The 15,923-nt window shown below is 47.4% G+C and overlaps 1 protein-coding gene across 10 annotated transcripts in view; it reads left to right on the top strand.

Moving 5' to 3' along the window:
- The window catches only part of EHBP1L1 (EH domain binding protein 1 like 1), a 262,674-nt gene that overhangs the window by 190,713 nt on the left and 56,038 nt on the right, over positions 1-15,923 (top strand). For all 10 annotated transcript variants that reach the window (XM_085625832.1, XM_085625831.1, XM_085625828.1 and 7 more), the window contains one exon: positions 1,773-2,636. In XM_085625832.1, the coding sequence (XP_085481958.1) occupies positions 1,773-2,636 (864 nt within the window). The remainder of the gene's footprint in view (positions 1-1,772; positions 2,637-15,923) is intronic.

Here is a 15,923-nt window from a genome sequence, read left to right as displayed (position 1 = left end):
CTTTTAATACATATATCTGTTTATCTGCAGCTGTTTCCTTAAATTCTCTGTCTCAGGATTTGGCCCCATTAGGAATACTTGCCTATAACCTCTTTGAGTAGGCAATACGCTCTCTTTCCAAGCTGCCAACCGCTGACTTGCTGTTTCTCCTCTCAGGGCTAGTGCAAGTACCGTTTACACTCCAGGCAAAGAGATATTTTCTGATATCCTGAGTTTCTCTCTTGCTGGTCTAAGGGCAACACTTAATGGATGTAAGGGCAATCTGGCACAGCAGCTGGTGGTACCCAAGGCAGGTTTCAAGGATTGCGCTCTTTAGAACTGGTGCTGCTTGCTCTCTGGCACATACAACTGGTAAGTGTAGCACCATTGCCTGAGTTACAAATTGAAAACACCTTCCATGTCTCCACTCAACATCATCATTTGACTGACCACAAGGTGTGATTGTCTTTTTTATACCATGGAGATGTGATAGTGACGTACCTGTTGTGGAGGGATACGATCTCTAAGCTTCTGTTGGAAAACAATTCATTCAGACAGATGTCAACTTGAAAGTGGTGGATCACTCTCTCACGAGTGCAACAATCAATGAAGAGATTGTAGATACTCAAGTGCAATAGAGATTGATCTGATGAGCACCGGATAGGATGGATAGGCAGAAATGATAGGGTTGGAGGCCCTTATGCCTGAAATTCAGAGTCAGAAATATTGTTGCAATTTGATGTGATTGCACTTCCTCCCTAAGTCCATCAGTTTGAGCAAGTATTGGCTAACCCAAGTGTTTGAAAAGTAAAACAAGGAATGAGTTGTAGCTCAATTCTCACAGGCTCAGAAAGGGCTCACACATCATTCCACTGAGTTTGTTTAATTGTTTCCAGTCTACCCCACATGAGTATGTTGCTACCTCAGGTGTCATTGGGAACAGTCTAGTTCCAAGTTCACAGATGGCACCTCTTTTGTTTTTAACTATGCACCTGACAACTTCATTGCTACTTCTCTAGAATATGTCCTCTAAACAAAATAGATGATGGAGGATTGTTCCTCTAAGTGAAATATTGTCTACCCACAGTCACGAGAGGGGTATTTTTTCCTTCGGGTGATATGATGTGCTTCTACAGGTAGGGGTAAGGTAGTTATGTACTATGGGTAATATGATCTATTTCTGTGAGGCCTTTCTTCTCGATGAAATAGCACCCTTTTAGAGGCGGTGAAAGGACAGGGGTCCTTTGACAAGCAAGGGATGGGAGTCCTTTCTTTTTCGCGGTGACAGAGTGTGATACTACCAGACATAAACAGCACAATTGTCTCCTCTGTATGATACGATGCCTGTTAAGCAAAGCATGATGGGATATTCCCTCCTCTGTGCAATACTTTTTTTTTAGTTATGCCTGGAATTATTAAATCCTCTCTGCTCCACTCCAGGCCTTTAGCTGTTGCCACCTTCCTAAGAGAAGGAGAGGAGTGAGATGAAGTGATGGGCCTGCAGCTCACATTTGATGTTGATCAACCATATTATTGCTGGGGCTCCAAGTAGATACCTGTGCAGTGCAGTAGGCTAATATAGTTAATCTGCCTTCAAGGCATGGGGGAATGGGAAGAGTGTCCATCATTGCTGAGCTTACCCTGCTTCTCCAGTATTCAAGATAGATGCATCATAACAATTACAATTTAGGAAATTGGGAAGAATGGATAAGTTATGATGTGGGTTGTCCTTGCATGGTTTGTAATTCTTGATGTCCTGTAGTAACACTTTACATTTTCTATCCTCTCTCTAGGCATTTGATGGGTTCGCTCTTTTGGGGATCTCACGACTCTTGGACCCATCAGATATGGTGTTTCTGTCTGTGCCAGACAAGCTGATCGTCATGACATATTTGTGCCAGATCCGGGCGTTCTTTACCGGACAGGAGCTTAACATCATTCAGATTGAGCAGAACAGCAGCCAGAGTACATACAAGGTGGGCAAATTTGACACAGATGACCACTTCTCTGTGGATCCAGCATGCTTCTACTCTGAGAAAATACACAGCACCCCTGGCGGCACCATTGTCCTCAAATCCGTTGGCAAGAAACAAGAGGACAAGGAGCTGCAGATGAGTGCAGACAAGAATACGGATGGACGCAGTGTGCCAGAGACCAGCATAGCTGTGCCTATGTCGAGCACTAGTATTAATGGTGCTCAGCCATCGGCTGTGGACACCCCTGACACTGCTTTCAAGGATTCTGGGACTGCTGCCCGAGCAGAGGAGGGTGTGAATTTAAATGGAGGTGTGACTTCAACTGCTGGGGCTGTAAAATCAGATGGGGTACTGCCACCTCCAAGGACTAAGAAACTGAGAATAAATGGAGAGCATGACCTGTCTACTGCCGACGATAAAGGAACTGTTCAGCAAGAGGGTACAGAGGTAGGCTCAAGCAAGGAGAGACTCCACCGCAGCACATCCACCACTAGCCAGGGCACACCTGTGGCACCCCCACGTACCCACGGCAGCAAGTGTAGCTTCTCCCACGTGAGAGATGCCGACCTGGTCAAGAAGCGACGGTTGCGCCTGAAGAGCGAGTCTCTGTCGCTTGAGGATAACGAGGTGGGAGCTCACATGTCTGAGAGTTCACGACGAAAGTCAGAGATCCTCACTGTGGTAAGTGTGGTCCTGTATTCGGTGAGGTGAGGAGGTTATTTGTTGGTTTATGTGGCTTAAAGACATATAAGCATAAAGCATTTTACGATATGCTGAATCAAAAGCACATGATGATCCAGACAAAACCACAGCTTTGATGTAAACACAATGTTTGTGTCCTTAGCAGTTTTGTAAGCTACAAGGCGTTATAGACAGCGATGATGCTAGGAATTACTGATCCATCTTCAGCTGTGGTCTTAGTTATGCATAATTATCCAATGCTGTGTCGTAAACAATTAATCGTAATTTACAGTGGTTCTGTGACCGAGAAGACATTCACAAATGAGATGCAGCCAATGAGCCACTGTCCTCACACATGGCGCTTTCTTGTTTTAAGTGATGAGGGGATAATCACACTTGAAAGCATCAACAATTTTCCATGTTGCTGAGTTGTTGCCCAGAACTTTGAAGTAAAGAACAGTTTGTACATGAAAACAAGTAGTTTAGTCGTTATTCAGACCGGTAAATGAGGTATTGATCTATTATCCACAGATCTAACGAAAGCATTGAGTTGTCACCTACAATTGTGATGCGATAAGCAGAAAGCAAAAGCCATTAGATTTATTCAAGAGATCAATTATTTCTATCATATTTTTAATTTACAAGAGAAGCTGGGAATTACCTAAGGTGTGAGTGAACATTCAATGGAGAGTAAACAGTGATGCAAAAATGCAGGAAAGTTAAGATGCAGATGTATATAATTTACAGTCTCAAGGCAAAAACATTGCAGAGAATAATCTCATCTGAGATGAAACAATGTAAGTGTATGGGAGATGCTTTTCTCTGTGACATCCAATATTTCTACAGATGACAGTGAGAACGACTTAACTATCCCTGAATGCAAAAATAGGGGCCAGTTTGGGAATCCACTGTTAAGTAATTAGTTGCAGAAACAAGGCAGTTTTTGTTAGCATTCTGTACTCCCACTAAAGAAGCTTGGAAGTACTTGTACCCGCAGCCTATCGCTGCAATTTGAGATTAGTTATTTCTTTGTATCCTCACTGTATTTCAGGAACAACAATTACGACTTTCATTATAAGGCTTTAAATAAAGATTTAGTAGGCATTAAGAAGTTAGTTGAATGAAAGGATGTGTTAAATCATTTTGTGTTTATCATTTCTGGTTTAAACTACTGGAAGTGGTATTTAGCCGAAATTATATTTACAATGCAGTGCATTGTCATGCTCTAGCCAACAGTACTCTCTCCACTGACACCCAAAAGCCTAGGACTTACTTCACTCAATACTTCAAAATCTTTCACTATTTTACTATTTATTCTTCAGAAGACTTACAGTATCTTGCTTGTGTGTGTTGTCAAAAGGCTTTCATAGTACTTCTGAGTCACAAGTGGTCCTTCTCTCACTGGTAACTTCACAAAAATATAATTTCCTCAAAGGTAACTATGTGGGTTATGGATATGCAGTTGGATGTTTATATATTGCTCTTGAGGATGCGGAAACCTTAACATTTGTACACAAAGACCAGAGATCAGATGGTGTGGATGCTGTGGCGAGTTTCTCCATGGTGTGGCAGTAAAAGGGAAGGTAGGATCATTATGAGCTATTTCCTTGAGGTCAGAACAGTTGTTAGCAGTTTCAGTTGCATATAAAGTTCATTCAGGAGGTTGGGGGTCATAGAAGGAGAATGATATTCCCTTTGCTTTCTCTGTAAAAATGTAAATGTAAATCCAGTACTTGTATAGCGCACGAATCACCCCCGAAGGGGTATCTCGGCGCTGGGGGCCGTTGGGAAGATTAAGCGAGCTACTGCCCAGACTCGCATGGTGCTGGGCAGACCCCTGCCGCCGGAGCCAGGGATCGAACCGTGATCCCCAGCGTCAAGCGTCAGTCGCCCTGGCCGCGTCCCCACACCTCTTCCCTGTCCTCTTTACATGCCTTAGGGATTTCCAATTGTTTTGGGCGGTGCATATGCAGCCAAGGAGGGAAAGGCTGTTAGGTAGGTGGTCACATTTGTTGGTTTGGATACATTTGAAAATGGTGAATAGTGATTTATCTTGATGTGTGCTGGAAGGAGGAACCAGTAGAGAGTCTGGAGGATGGCAGTGAGGTTGTTATTTTGCAGGCCATTGATCGAACTCTTTTTGCACATCACTATGAACTGATAATTTTTCACACTCACTTATTTTGACTTGCTGCAATTCAGTTTGGACAATTAAGCATAAATTCCTTAGAAGGAGCACCGTGTCTCATCTACCGTACCTTTGTCTGCTGAGAGGGTACTAGGATACAGCAGTAAAAAGTTGCCAGAAATTATGGTTGTGTAACCCTAAAAGCCACATCCCTTTACTTTCTGCATGAGCAATCCAATTTTAGTGAAGGACAGCCCTACTTTTCATCATCAGATGATTACTTTTACCTGCAGATTCCTCACCTTGTGATTCTCCTCCAGATGCTAGACAGGATCCACAAGTGTTGAAGTAGCTCTCCTTCTCAGTCAGACCCCTTTAGTGGGGCCATGGTTCAGATGGGCTACTGGGTCCCCAATGTGGTGGTTGAGGATGTTTGCCAATCGTCTCCTTTGGTCCATCCATCTATAACTCTGCACACTGGGCCAAGTACACCCCTTTCCACACTTGACTTTTAGGATAGCAAGGGTGAGCAGTCAAAGGCCTCTCAGGGAGGTAGCATGGGGATTAAGAGCTCAGGAAGCCCCGTGCTTACATACTTTCTTGTTGTTGCAGTGCAGGTGGGGCAGGATAGATGCGTGCTGTGGCCCTGCTCCAGTGGTAGATGCTCTTGATCCATAGGGGCGGTGGTAGATGTACTCAGAACTTCACAGCTGGAAGATGTCAGCATGGCGGCGCACACAGTGACATTTATCTTCATCAGTAGAGGTCACCCTAGGCCAGCTGTACACAAGGCTGATTGTAAACCTTGGGATCGATGGGAAATCTCAATTTTGGCATCAGCAGTGGCAGCAGTCTTTCGGTCCCATGGCAGGCCAGTCACACATGATGCTTTCACTTCTAGGATTCTTGGTGCAGTTCACGACAAAAACCACTCAGGGAGACCAGGGGACATTTTCACACATGGTCACTCTTGTCTTAGCTCACTTGCAGTCACTCTCTATCTCTGTTCATTCTCCATACTGGGAACATGCTGGGCTTCTCATCCTGTACAAGGCTATCCAAAATGGATCCCATTGGTCCCAGTATGCGCTTTCATCACACACAGAGTCCTACAACCGGACTTTATGCTTGTCTTTCACCCTATACAGCACTCTGCTGCCTTTTGGCTAGGGTTGAACTATAGAAATACACGAAATGTCAGTGCAAGAATCTGGGGTTCAAATGGGGTTATTCGTCCACCCTGTCCTTGACACACAGAAAAAAGTCTGGTCGTACTATTGAGTCATAAAAGCACAGTATGAATCCACCACTGCTTTGTGTAATTTACCCAAGACATGACCAATAGTCCCATACCCACTATGAGGGTCCACTTGGTGCTCCCCTGCAGGTCACCAAATAGGTTCTGGACTTCTCATTAGCGGGGCGAGGCCGACATCTCACTGCAAATTCCTTAGGTTAGCATTATGCTAGGGTCAACAAAAAGGCCTGATAATAGATTTACAAAAAGGGCATGGCTACATGCCTGGTCGCAATACAGGGGACATTCCTGGCCCAATAGATGCTCATCCATGGAGAGATTACCTTAAACTTTTCTCCACTATTGGAGAAATCTTGTCATTGAAGTCGCAAAACTGGCAGGAACGTCCATCTGCATTCGCCATATGCATTCCAGCGTTGAACTCCACCATGAAGTGTAGGCCTTGTAATGAGACAGTCCAACTCAATAACTTCAGATTGTCACATATCAAAATTGGCTTGTGATCTGTTCTGCCCACAAACATGGTATCAAATAAGTAAGGTTGGACCCTCCTCTCGACCCACAATACTGCTAGTTATTCTTTTTTAATGGCTGCTGAGTTTTATTCCCTAGAGGCAGCCTGACTAATAAAGACCACTGGACGCTGACCACCCTTGTCATCAAGTCAAGCTGGTACTGCTTGAAGTCCGTCTGAGGACTCAATCTGTAGAATGAAGGGCTTACTATAGCCAGGAGCTTTCAGTACAGCGGAGTGTTTCAGGGGTCTACCGTCAGGTCCTAGAAGGCCTTATGACACTCTGCATCCAAATTACTTTCTTCGGCTGGGCATTATCCCTATTAATAACTTATGCCTCCCCAGCATTTTCTGGACGTTTAAGCTATGAGCCTGATGTTTTTGGTGGGAGCTCTTCCTCCTGCCCTGACAGTTCTGCACCTGCTTGCTCTGGTCACTTCTTGCATTTTGCTGGTTCCTTACAATGGGTGGCACACAGGAGCTCTTCAGTGGTGCCTTTGTTTTCAATGGGCTGTTTTCAATGGGCTGGCACTGGGTGGTTCATGACAGACAAACATTCGGATCTCCCTGTAGGCGGCACAAGACCTGTAGTAGTGGATGATGATGGAATATATCACTTGCGGGAAGCCATCTATTGGCAGTGGTCATGGTGTGGACTGACGTCTCCTCCCTCAGCTGGGACGGTCATCTTGAGGCCTTGGATATCAGATGACTGTGGACTGTCATGGATCAGTAGCCCCACTATAACCTGCTTGACCTTCGGGCAAGTTGCATTCCCCAAGGCTTTCCTGTCATAAATTTGGAGATGGTCAGTTCAGGGCCTCACAGGCAGCACAACCAGGGCGTGATATGCAGCAGACAGGGTGAGGCAGACTTGCATCCCTGTGTCTGGAGGCTCTGAAGCTGTGGCCTTTGATACAGTCTCATGGTGTCTGGCTAATTGTAGACCTTCTGTTTTGCTCCTTGAACATGAAGCAGATGCTCTCCATCAATGTCATTCTGCTCATCACAAGTGACATCTCCACCCAGAGGTGGTTCAGTCCATCCTTGCCATTTGTGGTACCCATTGAGTAGACCTGTTTGCCACTCATAAAAATGCACACTATCTTCTGTTCTGCGGCCTCCAGTTTCCATTAAGAGGGCTTCTGGAATATGTGTTCCACCTGAGGTGGAACTTCCAGCTTCACTACACCTTTCTGGGCATCCCTCTGATTCCTTGTGTTCTGAGGAAAGATGCATCAGGGCCGTCTGCAGGTGATCTTTATGGTGCAGGTCTTGTCACTGATGGCATGTTATTCAGATTTGCTCCGCTTATCAATTTGTTCTCCTCTTTTAATTCCATCCTGGGTGGACTTCCTCTTGCAGTGGGAGGGACAGTTTTTGCATCTGATCCTCAAGAGCCTACACATTCATGCCTGGAGTGTGAGCAGTACAACCTGAGTTATTTTGATCTGCTCTTGGAGGTGGTGAGCATAATTCATCAGCTTGTTGCCCCGCGACTAAGGTTGTTCGTTTTGGTTGTCGTAATGCAGCCTAGCCTACTAAGTCAGACGCTTTTGCTTGGTTCAATTTACATGTGTTTACCAAAATTGAAAACGTGTGTTTCAGATGAAAATGTGTGTGTTTTCAGAACTCTTAAGCTTATGTTTGAAGATTTTTTTTTAAATTTCCTAAATATAGCTGTTATTTGAGTGATAAAACATGTGGTGCTAAAGAGGCGTATCTGAAAGAGACAATTAGTTATGGATTCCTCACCTTAGAATTACCCCCAGGCGTCAGACTGGATCCGGAGAATTTTTTCCTCAGCAGTACCTCTGCGCATCGATAGGTGGCGTCGGTCGACTCCGCGTTCGTCATTGGCGTCGTGGTATCTACTTAGATGCCGCCCTCGCGCACTGATGTCAGTTCTTTCTTGTTCCGCGCCCGTAAGCGCAGATCTGGAGAGAGCGGTACCTCGAGTCACCTTTTGCATCCAATTTTTTCGACACCCTTTTTTGAGTCGATCGACTCCTCATGCACGGAGGGATGTCACGTCGGACCCGGGTCAAGGCTTGTGACTCCTGTCACAAATTGATGTCGGTCACGGACCCGCACCTCGTGTGCCATTTGTGCCTGGAGCGCAACCACGACCCGAAGTCCTGCTCCGGCTGCCGGACCATGAATCCAATGTCTTTGCGGGAGTGGTCTCGAAAGCCTCTCAAGGCCTGGCAGTCCGCTCCGCGCCATTCGAGGTCCCAGTCGAGAGGGAGGTTGCAGGAACGGTCTGGAGCCACCACCACCACTCGTCATCAAAGTCTTCGTCTTCGGGTAAGTCGAAGCACAAGAAGAAGGCAGAGAAGCATCATCGCTCTTCGTGTTCTCCCCGTCCGTCCGCTGACGCGACGCCGGACGCCAAAGGGAGTTATCCAGCTCCGCCCGCGAAGCCTGTTGGGTCGACTCCGGCCTTCCCTTCCTTTCCGGGACCCAGAGCAACCCCTGCCCAGCTTCGAAGCTTTTACAAAGCCTTACATTCTATCTTCAGGCAGCCCAACTCTGCCAGCCTTGGACTCAGTTGGAGGCTCAAGGCCTTCGATGTCAGAAGCTTCGGCTCCGGTGCCGCAGGGCCCCCAAGGATCCAGATCGGCACCAGTCGACCTTGTGACATCTCCTCCGGCGCCGAATCCAGTGACAACACCCCCACCACCTCCGATGCCGGTTGTGTCCCCAGCCGGCGTCTACTCCGGCCTCCCCCTTGATGAGAACACAGGGCCGAACCGACGTTGCCCGACGTCGGGACAGGCGCTGACCGGTACATTTGTACTCCTGTTCTCTCCTGATGTTTCTTACCACTCTGAATGGCTCACAGGAGAAGGTGAGGAGGACTGAGAGGGTTCTGTGGACCCTCTTGCAGACCAGTTGGAGGAACCGGACTGGAGAGAGGAGTTGGGTGAGGCCAGTAGTCTGTACACCTCCCCAGACCTTGGCTACAGAGGAGGGTGCATCTTACGCAGAGGTGTTGCATAGGGCAGCCGAGGCCCTAAACCTCGAGCTTCCTACGGTGGCGGTCAGGACTAACCTCCTGACAGAGGTGCTTCAACCGGCAGCGTCCTCCTCGGATCCCCTGCTGCCGTTCAACGAGGCCCTTTCGGACATCGCTTTGGGCACTTGGTCCAAGACCAACACAGGGGCTCCTCTGGACAGGATGATTGCCCAACGCCACTTCCCGGGTGTCCCCATTTTCCTCTCTTTTCATCCTACCCCTGAGAGCTTGGTAGTCCAACCCTCCACGTCCAAAGGCACATTTCCTAATGCACCACCTGATAAGGAATCCAAGAATCTAGACCACCTTGGGAAGACGATGTTTTCTTCCTACAGCCTGGGGCTGTGGTCGGTGATCACCACATTTATTGACACGTAAGGTCAAGTTACGTATTGGGGAGCATCGAAGCAACATTCGGTGCAGAAAGAGTACAACGAAACTAACGGAACATTTCCTACGATTCCAACATACCACGGATGATCTACACTGGACCATCATAGAGCAATCTAAACCCTCCATACTGTTTGAGAAAGAACAGCGATGGGTTTATCGCCTTTCGACACACCTCCGGGGACTCAATGATATGATCCCTTGGGGATCTGTTTTGAGACGAACAAACTAATGTGTGCCTGGGTGTATGGATCGTATTGTCTTAGTACTATTTCCCAACAAAGCCTGAATAGTCCCGATTTATTTTATTTCACCACCCGACTATTTTGGTCACCTAGAGGGTATTTAGTACATGCCTGATAAGGGCCGTTACTGACTACATTGATCTGGGGTGCTGGGAACATGTCTGATTATTTCCGGATCATTTTTAATCCAACTTTGGGTTTTTGTTTGCGCTTAATCGAGGTTGTCGATAAAGTTTTTAACAAAGGCAAATTGGAACTTAGTCCTTCATCTCACTCTAGGACTAGCGTGATAGTCCGCTTTCCATGTCCATAGCACGGATGCGTGCGCATACCGGCAGTGGTAGATCCTTCCTGGTTTCCCGCCATGGCTACTATTTAAATGCGAATACTTTCACTTCACCTTGACTCCGGGCTCGGCGGTCATATGTAGGTGAATTTGCCTGGCTGAGGACTTGGATGATGTGAGTACCGCTGTAAAACTATCTTTTAGTTCCCTTCGAAACGGAACTTAGAAATTTATTGGGTTAACGGACTATAGGAGTCTGACATTTACCTCTTTGTCTGTCTCCACTACAGTTGTTTTGTAGTCCCGCCACCCGTTCGTTTGCCCAAGGAGCACTTCCTCGTCTTCATTTACGTAAGCCTCATTTTTAACAATTTTTCAGTTGTTTTAATTCCGTCTTTCATAATTATGCCGCAGTATTGGGGATTATGCATTGCCCCTTTCAAACGACATTTGCACGTGCCAAAAAATTCTTAACAGAGATCACCGCATAGTCAATAAGTAATCTTTTACATACCCAGACTCTTGAGAGAATCGCTCAAATGTTATTCTGCCCCTAATTGGTTGCAGATATATCTGGATGATTGAAATGACACTGAGTTTTTGTCTGTTTGGACTGCCCCGTGTTTTATTACGAGCCATGTAAAAACATAGGGACAATCTGAATGAGTGTTTGTTTGATACTTGATCTTGTCTTTTTGATATACACTGTATACTCAATACTTGTATGTGGATTCTAATATACATACATCTTTTCCAGACAGACGAGGTTGTCCTCGAATTAACAGAAGACCCCTGATGTAACCGTGAGTGTATCGGTTCAATCACACCTGAGGTTTGGATAAGCCTTAGCGCGCTTATACCGCCAAGGTGTTTGTTCTTTTGATTAGGTCCTGATGAAAGCTTGGTGAATACACAACAAAAAGCTGAAACATGTTGACCACTTGATCATTAGTAGGATTGACCTGACCAATTTAAAGCTCAGGAATTGATATCCACCACTTTTTTTATCTTGTTCACATGACGCCATCATTAAAGTTTTCTGGCTGACGCCATGTGACTTTTAAATTCACTTTTGGTTTATCACACACCCCCCTTCAATCTGATTACAGCTGCTCCGCCATACTAAAGGCGTTGAAGCACACCAGAGGCGCACAAGGCACCACTGGCAAAACCCCATGATGAAGCATGTCACCAACTATGTTGGTGAGTGAGGGTTTTATTTTAATATTAGATTGATTCTGTCTCACTTACACTCAGAACTGTATTTTAGAATCCAACCGGCTGGTTGTACTTCTATTTATATACACTCTTACGTTGTTGATTTTTTGGTGATCACCACATGCCTATTGGGCCATTACTCCCACTCAATGTGGGACACGGTTGTGCATGGGCTGCATCTGTGCCCGGAGGGCCGTGCTCTCCCGTGCTGTTGCCGAAGGGAGAGACGCAGCGAAGTTTACCATTCGGTGTGGGCTGGACACCGCTCACTCACTGGGCAGGACAAATTCCACATTAGTAGCACTGAGACGCTACGCCTGGTTGAGGTCCACTGGTTTTTCAGTGGATGTCCAAGCAATGCTTTTGGACATGCCCTTTGATGGCCGTCGCCTTTTTGGCGACAAGGCAGAGAACGAGCTCGAGCGCTTTAAGAATTCCAGGGCTATGGCCAGATCCTTGGGCCTTGCTTCCACCTCCCACCCGGCGCAGTCTGCTTTTTGCCCCTTTTGTGACTTAGGAAGGGGTGCCCCGCCACGTTCCGCCCAGAGCCACAGGCCTGCACAAGCTGTCCAACCTCTGCATAGCCAAGGACGTGGATCCCACGGCCGTGGGGCCAGCGGACGGGCCAGTCCACCAGTGCCCCCTCTGCAGCAGCCTCCAAACTCTCCTAGTCCGACCTTTCAGGCCCATCAATCGGCAGTGGATGGAAGGATTCGCCATCACCTCCCCCACTGGCTCAACATCACGTCGGACAGGTGCGTTTTGCAGATAGTCTGAAGGGGCTACTCCCTCCCCTTCGAGACTACCCCTCCATCCATGCCACCTCAATTCCATCGCATGTCGGAGGATCACCTGGCCCTTCTCCAACAGTAAGTTACAACTCTCTTGGCCAAGGGAGCCATCAAGCGTGTTCCTGTCCCAGAAGTAGGTCGTGGATGTTATTCCCACTACTTTCTGGTGCCCAAAAAGGACAAGGGCCTGCGTCCTATCTTGGATCTCAGGAACATCAACCGCTTCCTCCGAAAGGAGAAGTTCAAGATGTTGACACTGGCTCAGGTCCTGTCTACTCTCGACCCAGGAGACTAGATGGTAGCGTTGGACTTGTAGGGCACTTATTTTCACATTCCCGCCCTGCCGGACCACCGGCGCTCCCTGCGGTTCATGGTAGGCCACGAGCAGTTTCAGTTTACAGTGCTCCCTTTTGGCCTTACCAGCGCCCCTCGGGTGTTCACAAAAGTGATGGAGGTCGTCACAGCTCATCTGCGCAGATCAGGGGTTCCAGTCTTCCCCTGTCTCGACGACTGGCTGTTGAAGGCGGGCTCTCCCCAGGCAGTTGTCTCCCACCTCCAGACTACGGTGAACCTCCTGCACTCACTGGGGTTCACTATCAACATGCCAAAGTCACACCTGACTCCCTCTCTGAAGGCATTCCTTCCCTCCGTCAGGGAAACAGTAGTGCAGGTGTTCACGGACAACACTACCGCCATGTGGTACTGCCTCAAATAGGGCCGGGTGGTGTCGCGGACCCTGTGTCAAGAGGCTCTCCACCTTTGGACATGGCTGGAACATCAGGGCATAGCCCTGGTGGTTCAACACCTGGCAGGTTCTCAGAACGCCAGAGCGGATGAACTCAGCCGCAGGTGCATGATGGATCGAGAATGGCATCTTCACTCGGAGATGGCGCAAGGTCTCCTTCAGCAGTGGGGAGAGCCTTGGTTAGATCTATTCGCCACCGAAGAGAACGCGCAATGTCAGCAGTTCTGCTCATTGGAATAACCAAGGCGGCACTCGCTAGGCGACGCTTTTCGTTGTGAGTGGAGTTGCGGTCTTCTATACGCCTATACCACTTCTGCCCAGAGTGCTGAAGAAGATCAAGCACAACCGGGCCCAAGTCATTCTTGTGGCTCCGGATTGGGCACGAAGAGTCTGGTATCCCGAGCTGTTACACATGGCCATGGATCCTCTGGTCAGACTGCCTCTTTGGGAGGATCTTCTGTCGCAGCAGTAGGGTACGATCCTCCACCCGAACCTGTCCAACCTCCACCTCCTTGCGTGTAGATTGAGAGGCGGCAGTTGATGGCTTTCGACCTTCCTCCCGAAGTCTGTAATGTTATTTTGGCAGTCAGGCATCCCTCCACTAAAACGGTATACGCCTGGAGATGGAGCAAATTTGTGGTGTGGTGCACAGCAAAGGCTCTGGATCCCCTTTTTGCCCCTCTATCTGAGGTTTGCTTGTTCCTCCTTTCTTTGGCCCAGCAGGGCTCTGTTCTGGGCACTCTAAAGGGCTTCTCACAGCCATTTCTGCCAGTCTTAGGCTTCCTGATCAGCCTTCTCTTTTAAAGTCCCCTATTGTAAATAGATTCCTTAAGGGCATTACTCATCTCTTCCCTCCTATTCCTTTCGTAATGCCTCAGTGGGACTTGTACTTGGTTCTGACTGTGCGCTCCCTTTGAGCCGCTACATAATTGTGCTCTCAGACTTTTAACTTTGAAAACTGCCTTCTTGGTTGCCATCACCTCTGCTCGCAGGGTTAGTGAGCTTCAAGCCCTTTCTTCTTAACCTCCTTTCTTGGCTGCTCATCCGGACAAGGTTGTCCTTCGCACTAGGCCTTCTTTCCAACCCAAAGTGGTTAACCCTTTCCACATAGGACAGATCATCACTTTGCCCACCTTCTTTCCGCCTCTGCATCCTTCTAAAGAGGAAGAGCGGCTCCATCGTCTGGATCGAAAACATGCCCTTTTCTTCTATCTGGATCGCACAAGACAATTCCGGGTGGATGACCAACTCTTTGTTGGCTACGTGTGTGCCAAGAAAGGTCGGGCCGTACAAAAATGGACCTTCTCTCGATGGGTTGTTCTATGTATAAAAATCTGCTATTCCTTGGCGAAAAAGGAACCTCCAGTGGGGTTGCGTGCCCATTCCACCAGGGCAATGGCAGCTACTACTGCTTTGGGACGTGGAGTCCCCCTTCATGACATCTGCCAGGCAGCTATGTGGGCTTCACTGCACACGTTTACCAAACACCACTGCCTGGACAGCCAAGTCTGGAGAGACGGCTTCTTCGGCCCGTTCGGTTCTCCAGGACTTTCTGGTGAGAACTTGGTTTGCAGACCCACCACCGGGGTTGGTAATGCTGGGGTATCTACTCTGAGGTGAGGAATCCATAACTAATTGTCTCTTTCAGATGAACAAGTTACTTACCTTCGGTGACAATATATCTGTAATTGACATAGATTAGTTTTGGATTCCTCACCGCCCACCCATCCTCCCCGTTCTGCGGACTGACTTCTAGAGTAAGGGACTCCCTTTCAGGGTCCTAGTTTTCATGCACCAGTGGTCAGTGTCTTTCATGGCTCTGCTCTTCTGGCGTGGAATGTCGTGTAAAGAACTGATGTCAGCATGCGAGGGCGGCGTCTAAGTAGATACCGCAACGTCATTCCTGCGACGACGACGCCAACGACGTGCCCGGAGTCGACCGACGCCACCTATCGACGCGCAGGTACTGCTGAGGAAAAATTCTCCGGATCCAGTCTGATGCCTGGGAGTAATTCTAAGGTGAGAAATCCATAACTAATCTATGTCTCTTACAGATATATCATTACCGAAGGTAAGTAACTTGTTCATTAGTCTTATTATAAGCTTGTTGCCAGGGCTTTGCGACAAGGGCTGTTACGCGTTACTCCTGTATAGGCATTACAAATAGGAACAGCCTTTTCTGTTTTACTACCGGCAACCCAGCCTAATCAGTAATTCCAATCAGTGTCCCATAGTATCACTGCCGGTGTACCAGAGGCTTACAATTTTAGTAATCCCTGTTTCTTTGTCAGGTTAATTCCAAATTCTTTTTAATTAAAATGTTGCTCTTGTGGAATAGAATTTCTCCTTTGTCAGTTGTACCTGGATATCAAATGTAAATATTCTAAAGTAGGTCCTTGTATAAAAAAGACTTGGTTCTGCTAGCTAGAAAGAAGCAAATGGTGTTTAAACACACTTAAAATTACATTTATTTAACAGTTGTTCAGAGAGTTTTTTTAACAAAACCTCTTTCCCAAGTGACCATCATTAAGAGCCAATATCACCCCTATCTTGATGGAACTCTATTGGCTCCCATTGCAGGCATGAACCATGTTCACAACCAGCTGCATTATTTATAAAGGAACCAGCCCTGACAATCAGCTCGACAAGCCCCGGTAGCAGGGTGGGGGGGTTGCTGCTGCTGAGAAGTACCG

The sequence above is a fragment of the Triturus cristatus genome, chromosome 9 (genome assembly GCF_964204655.1).
Source record: "Triturus cristatus chromosome 9, aTriCri1.1, whole genome shotgun sequence".
NCBI lineage: Eukaryota > Metazoa > Chordata > Amphibia > Caudata > Salamandridae > Triturus > Triturus cristatus.
Note: the sequence above shows the minus strand (reverse complement) of the source record. Positions and strands in the feature narration are given on the sequence as shown.